At 44.1% G+C, this 15,576-nt stretch overlaps 1 protein-coding gene across 5 annotated transcripts in view; it reads right to left on the minus strand.

Moving 5' to 3' along the window:
• Positions 1-15,576, minus strand: part of NFYC (nuclear transcription factor Y subunit gamma) — a 63,037-nt gene that overhangs the window by 8,322 nt on the left and 39,139 nt on the right. For all 5 annotated transcript variants that reach the window (XM_060140398.1, XM_060140399.1, XM_060140402.1 and 2 more), the window contains exons 3-6: positions 13,733-13,804; positions 12,201-12,314; positions 8,559-8,654; positions 3,533-3,706 (exon numbers count right to left, since the gene is read on the minus strand). In XM_060140398.1, coding sequence (XP_059996381.1) covers positions 3,533-3,706; positions 8,559-8,654; positions 12,201-12,314; positions 13,733-13,804 — 456 coding nt within the window. The remainder of the gene's footprint in view (positions 1-3,532; positions 3,707-8,558; positions 8,655-12,200; positions 12,315-13,732; positions 13,805-15,576) is intronic.

The following is a 15,576-nucleotide window of genomic DNA, read 5'->3' on the forward strand; positions in this document are numbered from 1 at the left end:
ATTTGCCTTGGCCCCGAATACCTCTATGCTTCAAACGTTTCAACTCTTCACAGCCCCTTCAATGATAGAAAGGCACATACGGTACAAGAGAATCAAAAGCAACCACGATAATTTGCCTGAGACATGGCTGAAGTCAAGTCTGGAGCAGGTGAGTTTAGAGGGCAAACTAAATGGAAAGTGGGATCAGTATGGGTTAACTAAGCTCAGGACCCTGGGCTCCTTCTCAGGCATGCAGGACACTGGAAGAAACACAAAGGGCACACTGGCTTTCACCCCCATTCAAGCAGCAGAGCAACTCCAGCCCACTCTGGCCAGCCAGCTGCTCTGGATCACAGCACTGCTTTCCACGGGCGAGGCAAACACCCTTAAGACCTGGACACTGTTAAGACCTGGACCTTAACTAGGGCTACCGTAAGTAACGGAATTTAATAAAGCCAGACTTCTAACTTTCTAGAAACAGGAATCGCAGATTTAAGGAATTTCTGTCGAATGTATATGAAGATTCTGTGTTTCACACACACTTAGAGGACTGCCCAATGAAACTTGCTCCTTTGAGAGACAGCAGATTCAAACTGTCAAAAGGATCAGTCATTTCTTTTAATCTCAAAACTTTAGCCCTAGATGTGACCATTACAGATCCCAGCATATCTTGTTCATCTGGCAGTGGTGCTAGTGGAGCCTTTTAACCACACCTGCACCCCAACCCCTCACTTTGGATATGATTTCTCCCCACTCTGAATTAAGAATCACCTCTTAAGACAACTCTGAGAGTCTTAATGAATCCTGGGCTTCAATCGATGCTGTTATTCTGATGCTCTCACTTTCTGACTGCACAGGTCTACTCTGCATCTGAAGTTACAAGGGAAGGGGATATGTTCTGAGAACTGTAGATGGGACTCAAGGGATTATTAGGTAAGGAGAAATTACTACAAACTGCAAGAGGGTAGGGAAGAAAGATGACAGAGGGCAATACATGCAGTGGGTTAGGTCAACAGGAAACACCTCCTATACTCACACCATGATTTCCAACTCAGCCTGTTCCCCAAACCTCCAGTAATAAATGTTTCCAATTTTATGACAGAAAACACAGGATTCACTTTAACAAATTATGCTTTTCTTCCAACTTTAATAGGTATTGGTCCTGCAAAGGTATCTGAACTCAATTTGAAACAACGATTCCTGTAGGTCCGGGGAGGTGTGACACAGCACAAGGCCACCCTGAACCAGCCAGACAGCGAAACAACAGGAGATGCTGGGAGGAACCAACTTCACCACCCTCACAAGCCTTATCAGCTCCAAGCTGAGCAAGTCTGGGGTGGCAAAGAAGAGGTAGGTGAAATTCTCACTGACTAAAAAAAATGCACACTGCCAACTCATCACTGTACCACCAACTCAATTTTCCCAAGAGGATTTCCAAGGTATTTCTAAATCATTTCAGGAAAACGAGGGCTCGTGTTAGCATGGCAGATGTCAAATCACATATGGCATGCCCTGCTGTCGGGGCACAACAGCCATGAGCTTCTTAGAACGGCCAGCCAATCAGAGCCAGCTCTTGGCAGACTCCCTTGAAGTTTGCTTTGTACAGGGATAAGCCTTTGGCAGGTAAAGCTCTCACCACTGCAGAGGCACAAGCATTAGCCAAAGAAAGTCCCTCAGGCATCATGGTGCAGCGGATGCCTTGAGGCAGGGACTGGGCTGTGATCATCTTTAAACCCCGTCTGCCTAAGACTGTGTCTTGCAAAGAGCAAGCACTCAATAAATTTCTGTTACATGGATAAGAAAATGGGCAGGGAATAAATCCTAAAATCATAGTAATATTTAAATCTATCCCTGTCCCAACCTTTTTTTCTTTAGGCAAACCCAGCTCCTTACTAGAATACACATGGCTGTTTGGGATGTGTCCTCTGCCTATCTTTTCAACTTGCCTAGATGTTCCGCTATGCTGACTGTACCCTCCCCTCCTACCATTTTCCCCGTGCTGTTTCTCACCTCCAAGCCTTTGCTCGTGCTGTGCCCTCTCCTGGGAAAGCCCTCCTTCCCTCTTTATTTGATTCATTTCCATTGTTCCCTCTAAGACTCATATTATTCCCTTCAGGGAACTTTCTCTGACATCTCCTTCCACCTCCCTCACATCTTTGTTAGGTACCCACTTTGAAGTGCTCCCATAACCCTCTACACAATCCTAAGAATATCTTATACTTCCCACGTGGCAAGTGGTATAACCTTCAAGTATTTGTAGCCCCAACTAGATTCTTGAATTCTTTAAAATAGGGACTGTTTTATCCATGCTTGTGTCCCCAACACATAGCATTGGACTTTATCTAAGAGGATGTTCAATGTTTGATGAATAAATAAATTAATGATTGGCAGGGAATTTGGAGTCAGAGCTCAGGAAACATAGTTCTCCCTAGGGGCAGGACAGGGATAAAGATGCAGACGTACAGAATGGACCTGAGGACACGGGGGTGGCGGGGAAGCTGGGACGAAGTGAGAGTAGCATTGACATATATACACTACCAAATATAGATAGCTAGTGGGAAGCAGCCGCATAGCACAGGGAGATCAGCTCCGTGCTTTGTGACCACCTAGAGGGGTGGGAAAGGGAGAGTGGGAGGGAGGCTCAAGAGGGAGGGGATATGGAGACATATGTATACGTATAGCTGACTCACTTTGTTGTACAGCGGAAACTAACACCACATTGTAAAGCAATTATACTCCAATAAAGACGTACAAAAACAAAAACACATAGTTCTCTTCAGCCTCTCATGATCCCCAACCATGTGGATGTTACTGCTTTCAGACAGAGAAGGAATCTTCTGATTACTATTGTAAAAAGAAAGTCACCTGACACAAATTTGGTGGGACACAGAAATGATGGGGAAAAGGAGAGGAGAGGTATGCAAGCTGGCAATGATGCCTGATCTCCCCCTTGAGGGTACAAATTCCAATTCTGGTGGGAGACACAGACAGCAGGCACGGAGTCCACTTAAAAGATGTCACTAGGCTTCCCTAGTGGCGCAGTGGTTGAGAGTCCGCCTGCCGATGCAGGGGACACGGGTTCGTGCCCCGGTCCGGGAAGATCCCACATGCCGCGGAGTGGCTGGGCCCGTGAGCCATGGCCGCTGAGCCTGCGTGTCTGGAGCCTGTGCTCCGCAACGGGAGAGGCCACAACAGTGAGAGGTGTGCGTACCGCAAAAAAAAAAAAAAAAAAAAAAAAAAAAAAGATGTCACTATTCTTCATGGGGGCAATATAAAGATTTTTTTCCTCCTAAAACTTTTTAGGGATCCTGGAGAATGTCTTGCTCACTGCACTTTCCTCATATGACCCACAAGGAAACCAGGGTCGAGAGAGATCAGGTGACACATCACCTCAGTGGCTGAATCTGGGGAAAAGCCCAGGTCTCCAGACCTCAAATCCAGTCCTCTACAGGACCGGGTGACCTGACCGCCCCTCTGCCCCAGTCACACTTTGCCCATCCCAAACCTAAGAGGTGCTGTCTGGCTGGGCCGGCACCCTCCGCGGTTCACAGACCTGGCCCTGCTGAGGCTGTGCAATGATGATCTGCCCGGGCTGGATGGTGGTTGTGGAGCTGGTGGTCTGCTGGCCTTGCTGCTGTCCCTGGACCTGGACGGCAGTGGGCTGCTGAGCCAGCGTGAAGTAGTACTGGACGGGCTCGGCAGGAGTCACAGATTGACGCACCTCCTCCTGTGGGGCAGAAGGAGGGGCAGGTAAGAGGGAAGAGCCGGCTCAGCAGCTGCCACAGTGAATTTCCACTCTTCCCCCAAATGGGCTGTGCAGTTGCCTGCTGAACGCTGAGCTCTCCACATCTGAAGCCAAGAGAAAGTGGAATTCGAAGAGACCAGTTGTGCTAAATCACACTAAAAATAACAGATTCCATAGGCTTCACAAAACATACAGCCAATTTTCTGAAGTACAGAGTAATCACCCACTGCGTGATGAGTTGCAAATGGGCAAATAATTACTGTAACTAAAAACCACGCACTAGCAGTGCTTGATAGTAAATGCCGTCAAGGCCTATGACCTGAGAAGAGTGCTAACGGCAAGCACCCCAAATACCATGCTCTCAGGCTGGCTCCCAATCTCCCAAATAGGCAGCACTCTCTGTATTTCGTTCCCACCACCTCAGGAGGGAACGAGCAGGGGAAAGGGAAACAGGGCTTTCTCTGGATTGGAATTTCAGAATCAAATGTCAGGATCAAGAACACTGGTAGGCAAGAGCCCAGCTTTTCAGAGCATGTCGAGAGCTCTGTGGTCACTGAGGCCATGTCTATCCAGCATCACATCTGGTTTGGTGGTACTTAGCCACAGAAGCGCAACCCAGGGGGCCTGAGGGACAGCCCTCCAGTGGGGTGGCCTCTGGCCGATCTGCTGGGTGAAGAGACCGTTCTTTCTTCAGCTGACGTTTTCCATGGCAGAAGGAGTAAACAACCCTCTCCCAGCCACCTCGAGCTCACAGCTGAGAGTGTAGGATGTTTACACACACTACGGCATGGTTACAGCCTGAGGGTCCAGGGTTGGCCGGCCCCTGACCACTGACACAGATCGGCGTCTGCTCCGGAGGGCCCTGCGACACATGGTGCCTGGGACAACAAAAACAACAGAAACATACAACCACTTGGGCTTGTTGAGCAAAATATCAGCTAAATTTACTCACTTCCATGTTCTGGACTAAGTTTCCCAGGTTCAAGGAAAGAGGAAAAGAAGACACTTCTTCAAGGTATAGAGACCCTGTGGACCAAAGCTCTCCAGAGTGACATTTACAAAGTTGGTACTGACCCCATCCCCAATCTGTGCTTCCAAAGTCCGTTTCTCATTACAGTTTTTTTGTACTTGCTTGGAAAATTCTACTACTTTCCCTGCTAGAATGAAAGCCCTGTGAAGGCAAAGCCTCGCTCTCTCTTGCTCCCTCCCCACTGTCGCTACCACCTGTCTCCTTGCAGGCACTCAATAAGCAGTTGCTGAATGATGAATGGATTCATAGAGCCAGGCAGACAACCGGAGGTAGGAAAGTACTTTTTTTAACCCAAGTTGGGAGTATGACAAATTCTCTTGAACCCAACAGCTGTTAGCAATAGAAAAGAATCCCTAATTTCTTGCTACCTCTAGGATTCCGTGGCCGTAGTGCAGGAGACACGCCTGTCTGCTAAAGAACGGGGTTGGGTATTCTTTTGCTTGCCCGGTGACTGGGGGCCCAGGATACTAAAACTAGGACTCCTGATATCTAGCCCCTGAGGAACTTGGATCTCTGCATGACAAGGTTCCCTAATGGCCATTCACCCAGTCTAGGCAGACACTTGTAACATTCTGGGTTTCTAAGCTAGTCCTCAAACATGAACCAACTTTCTAAGTTAATGCATTCTGTGCTTCAGGCCCAAACAGTTTGAACCCTGGACATGATCATGCTGAGGCAGAAGAAAAAGGAGGTCCCCTTTTATTTTCATCTAGGTCTCAGTTTCCAGAACAACTTAACTGTGACAACATCACCTCCACTTCAACTCCAACTTCTCACCATTATAAATAAAGGTCAGCCAGTCAACTTGATCTTGGCTGTGACAGGGATAATACTGACACCCTCCTTAGCGAAGAAACAAAGGCCAACTGCTCTTTTCAAGGCTCCTGAAATAGGTTCAATGAATTTATTTTCCACTCAGAACTCCCTTCCCATTCTACAAGAAACATCAACCACTAAAATCCAAACTAACTTGGAAAAGCTCTTGGGTGATGAGAGGGTACAGAGGACTCAGACCCCTAGAACTAACTTGCAGGAAGTCTTAGGGAGTAGGGAGCCACTGGCATTTACCAGCCCTGACCTGTCATTGTTCTGTCTCCAGTTATCCTTGACTGTAGCTAATCTGCAAGTGAATATGGTCTTTTTGCCAGACAAATAGCAAACCCTTTAAGTACCACTTTCAGAAGCTAAAATATCCCTTGCCAAAAGCTGTGAGAACATGTAAAGAGCTTCTCCTATGATGCCTACTGTATGCTCTTAAGCTGTTTATGAACTAGGCAGTGTCTAGGACACTTCTGTGAGTATCAAATAGAGGCACCAAGGTTTGTGTTGTGAGGACAGGCATGACAGCTCTCAAATCACTGGAATGGAAGGAGGCATATCTAAGCTTCTTCTGCATTATGAATACTCATTCCGCCAATGGAGGTCAAGCTAGTAAGGGAGTGATTATGATTGGTTTAAAGAAATGGGTGAAGAGGAAATGACATTTCAATGAGCAGGAACTTTCAACTCACAGTTTTAGTGGGGCAGAAGTCAGGCCTCAACTATCTTCTGCTTGAGTAGTCTTGCTTCCCCAAAGAACAAGAAGACATCCCCACGCATCTCAGAGAAGTTAAGGGCCTTAGATGCACAACTCAGTATTTCTGGCTCATTTCTTTCCCGAGCAGTGGGAAATCACCCCCTGTGCTAGAACAATCTCTGAATGACTGGATCAATCCAGAATGGGGCACCTGCCCAGCTTTAGCAGTGGCCTCCCCAACCAGAGTGCCTGCTCTTAGAATCTCTTCAGAAGTAGAGTCTGATAGACAACGCCAGAGAACGAGCAGCCTCACGTCCTAGAGCCATCACCACAGTGCTGTGCAGCCAGCCCCAGACTGGAAAAAAGCACATTTGCTTCAGTAGCAAGAATGAACTGCTCCCTCCTTCAGAAAGGGTGAGTTCTGGAGAGTAGGCGCTTTTAAAGGACTTAAGGAAGGTGCCAGCCAATTTGGAGCTTGGGAAAACATCATGTCTACAGAGGATTAAAAGTGCTATCTTAGAATTTCAGGCCAGCTTTCAGCAATCTCAACCTTTCAAAGGCCAGGCAGTAGCTCTCCCGAATAGGATGCCGATCAATGGCCTGAACACCTGCAAAGAACTGAACCTGTTTAGTTCAGAAACTGAGCTGTTTCAGCTAGACACACTTTAAAGGAGATGGATCATAGCATTCTGAGTCAGGCTAGGATGTAACAAGGAGCTCTCTGACACCCTAAGAGAGTGAAGCACTGAGGACGCTGGAGGAAGGGAGAGGACATGACCATTCTCTCTAGCCAGCTGGCTCGGCAGGCAGCCCCAGGGAACAAGCAGGAGTTGGTGCAAGGAGCCCGAGCAAGGCCTGATTTTGTCACAGAGCTCACCACCTTGGTCTAAAGGGGGCTTCTGAAACAAATTCCAACAAGGAGAATGGGTGAATGCTATCAACTGTTCTGAAGGAAGCGAAGTGGTCTGAGTTCTTGTGGTGACTTCTCAGAGAGGAGGGAAGCACTAAGAGAGGAACTGAGCCGTGGGCACAAACCTGCAATGTTTCAAAGGCGATGCACAGCGGGACGACCGTGGCAGCCTGCCGCTGTAAACATCCGACTGAAAGCTCCCTGGAACGCCTTACAGCTTCCAGTCAAGGATGTTTACAGTAGCAAAGACTGCCCAGAAAGAACGAAGACGCAGTGAGGCACCCCGCTCTAGGAAGGAGGTGCAGAGGGCTTGCTAACCCAAAGACCCTCAGGCAGGGTCGGGATTACAAAGGGTGTTTAAGATGCCCACTTCTCCTACACTCTCTTACTCGTTATTAACACGAGACGGCACAGGAGAATGGTCGTTACTGAATGACTCCTGTTTCTAAGGACAATACACTATGAAATAATTCATTAAAAACACTTAAAATTTTATTAACAAAACAGAGAAAGCAGATCAAGGCTCAGCTTTGCTCCTGCCAGACTCTGCCACTATCCCCCAAGCATCTCTACTACATCTAGTGAGTCATGCAATCTGCATGCCTAAAATGATGAGCTACACAGGAGAGGGGTCTATCACAATTGCAATTAAGAGCTTTATGCACCCAAAGTGCTGAAAAACAATGGTGTGACCTCTGGAGAGGAGCAGACAGAAGAGCAGGAAAGGCAGACACTCACATTCTTTCTCATGACTGCTTAGAAAGGTTGCTTAAATGGTGGTTCTCAAATATGGTTACACATTAAAAGCATCCGGAGAGCTTTAAAAAGCACTAATGCCTGGGCCTCCCCCTCACAGATTCTGATTCAGCTGGTGTAGGGGCGGGGCCTAGGGACTGGTATTTTTTAAACCCTAACAGGTGATTCTAAAGTGCAGCCAGTGCACTGTGCAGAGAACCACAATCTAGACTAAGAGAAAACCCAGTCCACTCACTCCAGACACCACTATGCACACACAGAAGCTGTTTCTTGGAAATCTAAAATCTGTAACTTGCTCTCCCATCCCAGATTAAGAACTCTGACAGACTTCCTAGGATACCTCGAAATGAGCTTCACTTTACTGTTGTAACTAAAGTCTTTCATTTTCATTTTGTCTGTTTTCACTGAAATTCCACCTCAGAGGCACTGAGTTAAAAGTATCCCTAAATGAGTAACAGGAGGAGATGTTAAGGATGGATCTGGTCTACAGAAAGAAAAGCAAAAGAAGAGCAAATGACTTGTGCTGAGAGAGGAAAAGGAGCGTATCTGACACCAGGAGGCAAGGCACTCTCTAGTCAGCAGCAGCAGCAGCAGCAGCAGGAGCAATGCCTTCCCAGCTCACCTGACGCTTTGGTGGTTTCAGCTCATCTCTTGGAACAATATCGATGAGAAAGTCAAACTGATCAAATTTTGTAATTGCCATGGCGATATCATTCCTCTGTAACAAAGAAAAGCAGAGTGAAAAATTAGCCTGGGGAGAAACTAGTTCACCTGGCTTTCTACTCTCCAAGTTACAAGTAAGGTAAGATGATGACTTCTAAGCCAAATTAAATACCCATGGCCAAGCCTACAGGCCAAAAGTAGTACAACCAAACTCTTATAAACTTCAAATGATCAGACTTGATGGACAAACACTGACAAAAAAGAGATAAATGTAGCTCATGCTCTACAAACTGTATATTTGAGCCTCCAACTATTACCACTTCTGCTGGATCCTAAATTATCATCCTCCAGATACATCTGTACAAATCTAGCAATCTTAACTGACACATTTCTGGTCATTCTGTGGTTAGCAAGGTTAGACTATCATTCAACCTTATAACTTTTTAAGCCCCTAAATAATATTCTGGCTCTTTGGTTCACAAGTAGTTATAATCTATTTTGAATCCCTTTGCTGAAATCCTAATTCAGTAACTTTTTGCAATATTTTCTAGTCATCGGATCTATATATGTTAGTTCCTACAAGGCTACAATTTTTATTTTGAAATTGAAAATCACAATGTCAAATCCACAGTTTAAATCTTGTTCCACATGACATGAACACTGGAAGCCTGAAGTCACTAGAATACAGGCAGGGTGGGTAGAGACCAAGTCAGCTGACTAAAGCTACTGAAACCAAGGTCTGCTCTGATGGCGTTCTAAGAGTGACATTCCCTTTCTTTAAATAATAAAATTAAAAGATTTTTAATTAAAAACCAACACACTATGTATACTTAAGATCTGTGTACTTCACTGTATGACAATTTTAAAGCAAAGGAAAAAACCGAAAAAAATAGTGAACCATGGTGAGTGAGACATATGCTGAAGTGTTCAGGGGAATGTAAACTTTTAAATGCATATAAAAATAGATGACTTGGGGACTTCCCTGATGGCGCAGTAGTTAAGAATCCGCCTGTCAATGCAGGGTACATGGGTTCAAGCCCTGGTCCGGGAAGATACCACATGCCACAGAGCAACTAAGCCTGTGTGCCACAACTACTGAGCCTGTGCTCTAGAGCCCATGTGCCACAATTACTGAAGCCCGCACACACAGAGCCCATGCTCTGCAACAAGCCACCACAATGAGAAGCCCACGCATTGCAACGAAGAGTAGCCCCCACTTGCCCACACGCAGCAATGAAGACACAGTGCAGCCAAAAATAAATTAAAAATAAAAACAAATAAATAAACTGACTTTGGAGCAGCAATGGAGGCTGTGCATCTTCAAAAAAAAATAGATGACTTGATGGATAGAGAGAAAGACAGACATGGGAACAAAACAAGTAAAATGTTAACGGTAGGATCTAGGCGGTCAGTATACAGGTGTTCACTGTAAACTCTGCTTATGTTTAAATTATTTTGTGTGTTAGCATGTTGACTTTTCCAACATAATAAAATGTTGGAGGGAAAAGTCAACATGCTAACAGAAATCCTTAGCAAGCCCTATATATCACATCTTAAAAGAAGGTGACTCATCAGACAAAACAGGAGGGGATGGAAATTTTCCTTCCCTTGTCTTTGTGATGGCCCCAAGCCATTGAAATGCAAAACTCCAGTCCACCCTTCTTGCCAGCCACCAGCTTGATAATAAACCCTCCCGACCGAAGCAGGGCGCATCTTAAGGCTGCCAGGTCTCATTTAAGATTAGTACGATATAGTATCATGTTCTTGATGATGTCACCTACTCAAGCTACCCAAACGGCTCATCAATGGATAGAATGAGGGGGAGAAAAAAAAAATCACCTCCAAACATACACCAAAGTGTTCTACAGAATTTTGGAAACAGATATACTTAAATGGGTCTTTTTAACATTTTTATTTTGCCTTTTTTAATGCTAGTATTTTACTGATTATCATATTTAGTAAAAAAAAAAAATACAGAAATCTTAAGTACACAGCTTGATGAATTTGAATAAATATATGCACCCAGGTAGCTATCACCCGGATAAGAACAGACAAAGTTTCCTTCTATCCCTTTCCAGTCAACTTCCTTCCCCTACCAATCTGAGGCAACAACAACTCTGATTTCTATCATCACAGATGGTGATAGTATATGGTGTACGTGCTATGTAATTTTTTCCTCTGGTTTCTTTTGCTTAATATTATTGAGATTCATCCATGTTGTTGTATGAATAAACAGTTTGCTCCTTTTATTGTTGAGTAGTAATCCATTTTATGAATATATCAATTTGTTAATATATTTACATCTTGATGGACATTTGAGTTGTTTCCAGTTTTTGGCTATTATAAACAAGGTTGTTATGAACATTCCAATACAACAATGTCCACACTTGGGTGTACACGTAGGAGTGGTATGGCTGGGTCTTAGAATAAGGAACATGTTTAACTTTATTAGAAAGTGCCAAATAGTTTTCCAAGGTGATCGCACCTTACATTCTGACCAGCAATAAATGTTTCAGTCACTTCACTTCCTTGTCAACACTTGGTATTGTCAGTCTTTTTTATTTTAGCCATTGTAGTGGGTGTAAACCAGTATCTCATTGTGGTTTTAATCTGTACTTCCCCGATGACAAATGATGTTGTATACCTTTTCATATGCTTATTGGTCATCTGGGTATCTTCTTTTTTGAAGGGCCTGTTCAAGTGCTTTGCCCATTTTATTTTTTAATCTGAATTGATCTTGAAGGTAGCTTTAATTGGATCTCTCTAAATTCATAGACTTCCTTCAAGACAGCATAAAATAAGTTTTCAGTGTCTGGCTGCACTAGAATATAGACTTCCCAAGGGTAGGAATTTTTGTCTGTTTTGTGTATTAGTCCCCAGGGCCTAGAACAGTGCTTGGCACATTGTGGGTATTCATTTAATATCTGTAGATAAATGAATAAAAGCATGCATTTTCAACTTTGGAGATAAAGGGAAACAGAAAGCATAATTTACTTCCTTGGCTTTGTTGTGAAAATACTGTCACTATTGTACCTGTCACACCCTTCCTCTTATGTCTGGGAAACCTTTCCTCTAACAACTAGGGCCTGGATGTTGAGCGGAGGGCCTCTAGAGCCAATGACCAAGGGGTCCTCATACAACATGAATGCTGATTCGCTGGATTAAAATAAAAAAGGAAACATGAAAGAAGAAGAAAAGGATTCCCAGGAAAGTAGGGAAGAAACAAAAAGGCTAATGAGGTTAGTGAGACTATTCTTCCTGGGACTGTTCTTTTCTGGAGTCTCTCAAGGCTTCCAACCAGAAGTTGTTTAGATCTGGAAACAGATAAATACCACTTTAGCCTCTGTTTATAGTGAGAGCTCACCAAGTACAAAGTTCAGTCACTGAGCTGTGAAAAACAGGAGAGTTGGAAATTAAGATTCTTGGTGGGGAAATACAGACTATCTTGGCTATATGGTCTGCCTGCCTCCCAGCAGTAGAGGAAGATGCCAGTTAAACATATCAGCTTGACAGAGTGCTAAGGAAAAACAAAAACTTTGGTCCAAAGCCATGCAACAGAAGAAGGCAAAGGCAGCTCTTGCCTAATTTTCTACAATATTACCTGAAGAGTCCGGCGCTTGTTATCCTCTGTGTGGATCCAGGCTCGAAGAGTCAACTCAGTGATAAAAATCTGGGCCGCCTTGGCAAACAGCACAGGGGCTTCTGCACTGATCATCTGTAACAGACGTATGCCCTCCCTGTCAATCACCAGCAAGTCATTCAAACCAGTCAGTTCGTCCCTTACCTCATGTCCTACTCTTGGGCTATGGGGCAGGGCTAGAAAATAAGATGGTGGTAGCCTTACAAGATTCCAAGGTAAAATAAATCCACGAGTACGGACAAAGCAGGTAGCAGACAGAAGAAGGGAAGAGGGAAAAAGGATATTTATCTAGCACCTACCATGCACTTTCTTTCTCTCATAATAGCCTTTCAGAGAAACTAGGGTTTAGGAGAGATGAAGTGATTTGCCTATGTCCATAGAGCCAGTAAGTGGTAGGACTTAGGTTCTAATCCAAAGGGAGACAATGTGGAGAAAGATAATGAGTATGAGAGCCAACGGATTTAGGGAAAATCTCTGGCTTCCCATCCTTTTGGGCTTTATTTTTCACATAGTGAAAAGAAAAAGGATAACAACCTTCCAGGGTTGCTGTGGGAATCAAATGAGATAATATATATAAAAGCACCCAGCACAAGGCCTGGCACACAGTAAGTGCTCAAGTAATGCAAGCTGCCTTGCCAAGTCTGAATTCAAAGTTCAAACTCTTGGTCAAACAAAGCTCTGAACCCTTGGTGAGGTGCTCTATGCAGGATATAGCCACGGGAAGAGCTCTGGAGTTAAGGAAGTAGGAGGTGAGAATTGGGATCTTGGTTCTCCTACTCTGGGTGAGACACTTTTAACCTCTTTGTGTCTATTTCCATATCTATAGAATCGTGAAACTAACAATTCTTATCCTATCAAATCTCTCAGGGTTACCATGAGGAAGAAGTGAGCTAATAAAAGGGAAAACTGTGGTAAACTGTTAGCTTTCCACACAAATACAAGAGACTATCAATTTTGAGTGGAAAGAGAGACAGTTGCTCTTTTCCTGTGAGAACTGTAACAGGATGTGGACTCCTAGGAATACAGAAAAGGCCACCCCCAAGTAAATCCTCTCACAAGTATAAATCATGTGAAACAACTTACAGATTGAAAAGTTAGAACAAGTGCAATATCATTATCAAACATTTCTTAGAGCTCAGATCAACAAACTAGAGATTGCAATAAGATGCTAGGAAGACGTCACTGTCCTGTTGATGTGATGATACATGTTCACATTACATAGTGGAAAGAATCGGGCGATTCAAAAAGCAAATACTCAGCATCTTTTCAACATCTGGAAAACAGGATATCCCCAATTTTCAGAGAAGACCATACAACAATTAAAACTTCAATTTTAGCTCACATAACAATTTTAGAGAGAATCCAAATAAAAAAGCAACAGACAATATTATTTTCATTTTTGTTTAATTAGACTTTGAGCTCTAGAGAAATGAGCAATAATTTTCCCATCGTTTTACTTTCAATATGAATAATGAAAATGAATGTGAATTCACCTTCACATCTTCATCCAGTTTCATAATCTTCTTAATACGAGCCAGTGGGAGTTCCTGTACTCGGAAATCTTTCTGAAATGAGTAACAACAGGTACATAAATAGTAGGAATAATCAACAGGGTATGACAGGCAGCATGAAACACTCTGATTGGTTTAGTCCCTCCTTTCAGAAAATATGGCAGGAGAGGAAGTACAAATGAAATGAACAAAATACAAGCTCCAGAGGCAAAATACTTCTTAACCAAGGCAGAGCTTCAAACAAAGGGTTTCAGGATGAACTTATGATGGCTTCTAATAGTGCCCTCATGAAAAGTGGCCCCAAACAATACCAGATTCTTTGCCAGCACGATATAGAGATGTATTATACGTGTCTTCCCCTCACCCAAGAAAGTTTACCAGCTTGCATGCAGGTTAAAATGAGACTTTTGTCTTAGGGATTTTCCTCCAGTTCTTCCTTCTAATCAAGGAATGCAAGGGCAAGTGCCAGCAGCACCTGGCCATAGTGACTGTTCTCACCAGCCAGTGTGGCACTGCCTATTTCCTTTTTTTTTTTTTTTTTGCAGTACGCGGGCCTCTCACTGTTGTGGCCTCTCCCGTTGTGGAGCACAGGCTCCGGACGCGCAGGCTCAGTGTCCATGGCTCACGGGCCCAGCCGCTCCGCGGCATGTGGGATCTTCCCGGACCGGGGCACGAACCCGTGTCCCCTGCATCGGCAGGTGGACTCTCAGCCACTGCGCCACCAGGGAAGCCCGGCACTGCCTATTTCTGACCTTTGCACTAATGTGACATCAGAAATTGGGGAGGAGCTCCTTTCCCATCACAGCAGCAAAGGCCTTGTCTCCAAAACCTGCTTGGGGGTGGGGGTGGGAGTAGAAGAGTATGGAAAAAGGGTGAGGGTGAATATATCAGCTGTCATTTAGGAATAGCCCTGTCAATTTTTTCTTAACAAACATGACTAAGCTGGGGAGAAACCATTTAACTTTACTGTGGATAGGATTTAGGAAAAGGATTTTCGATTAGCACTACTCAATTACTTGCAGTTTAAGCGCTTTTTCATTTTATTTTGATACTACTGGTATTTATACACATGGCCAATGATGGATGCAATTCTAGAAATAAAAATCAATTTTGGGTTTCAGAGCTGCAATGAAGAGAAAGGTGCAAAGGCAGAGATTAGCTAAAATCAGCAAAATCCCTACTGGGACTAGGTGTCAAATGATTGATTCTATAAGTGTTCTGAAATGTGACTCAATATGCTCACCTGGGAATTTACATCATCACATTACGGAGGAAGGAGCTCTTTTTTGAGATTTGGTATAATTAACATGCATTAGTGAACTTTCTTTTCCAAGACCAACAGAAAACCTCAACTATACATCAAAGAAGGCAGTGGGGCATTTTGGAAAAACATCACCAGCCTTTCCAGACTCTATTTTATGAATACAGAAGAGCAACTATTAGGATAAAATGTACACCGAGACATCTTACTTACTTACTTACTTACTTACTTTATTTATTTGGCCATGCCGGGCGGCATGCAGGATCTTAGTTCCCCGACCAGGGACTGAACCCATGCCCCCTGCAGTGGAAGCATGGAGTCCTAACCACTGCACCGCCAGGGAAGTCCCAAGACATCTAATTACTCCACCCAAACCCAACAAGCTGCTTGGCTACCACTCACCTCTACAAATTTCCAACACTAATTTTTCATCCTTTCCTTTTCCAAATTAGGTATCAGCATTTTCCATAAGCCTCTAAAAACCTAACCCTGGAGTGGTAGAGGCTTAGAAGTCCAGTTTATTAAAGTTTCACCAAAAGGAGACAGCAGGACACATACTATTCTT

This window comes from Lagenorhynchus albirostris, chromosome 2 (assembly GCF_949774975.1).
Source record: "Lagenorhynchus albirostris chromosome 2, mLagAlb1.1, whole genome shotgun sequence".
Taxonomy (NCBI): domain Eukaryota; kingdom Metazoa; phylum Chordata; class Mammalia; order Artiodactyla; family Delphinidae; genus Lagenorhynchus; species Lagenorhynchus albirostris.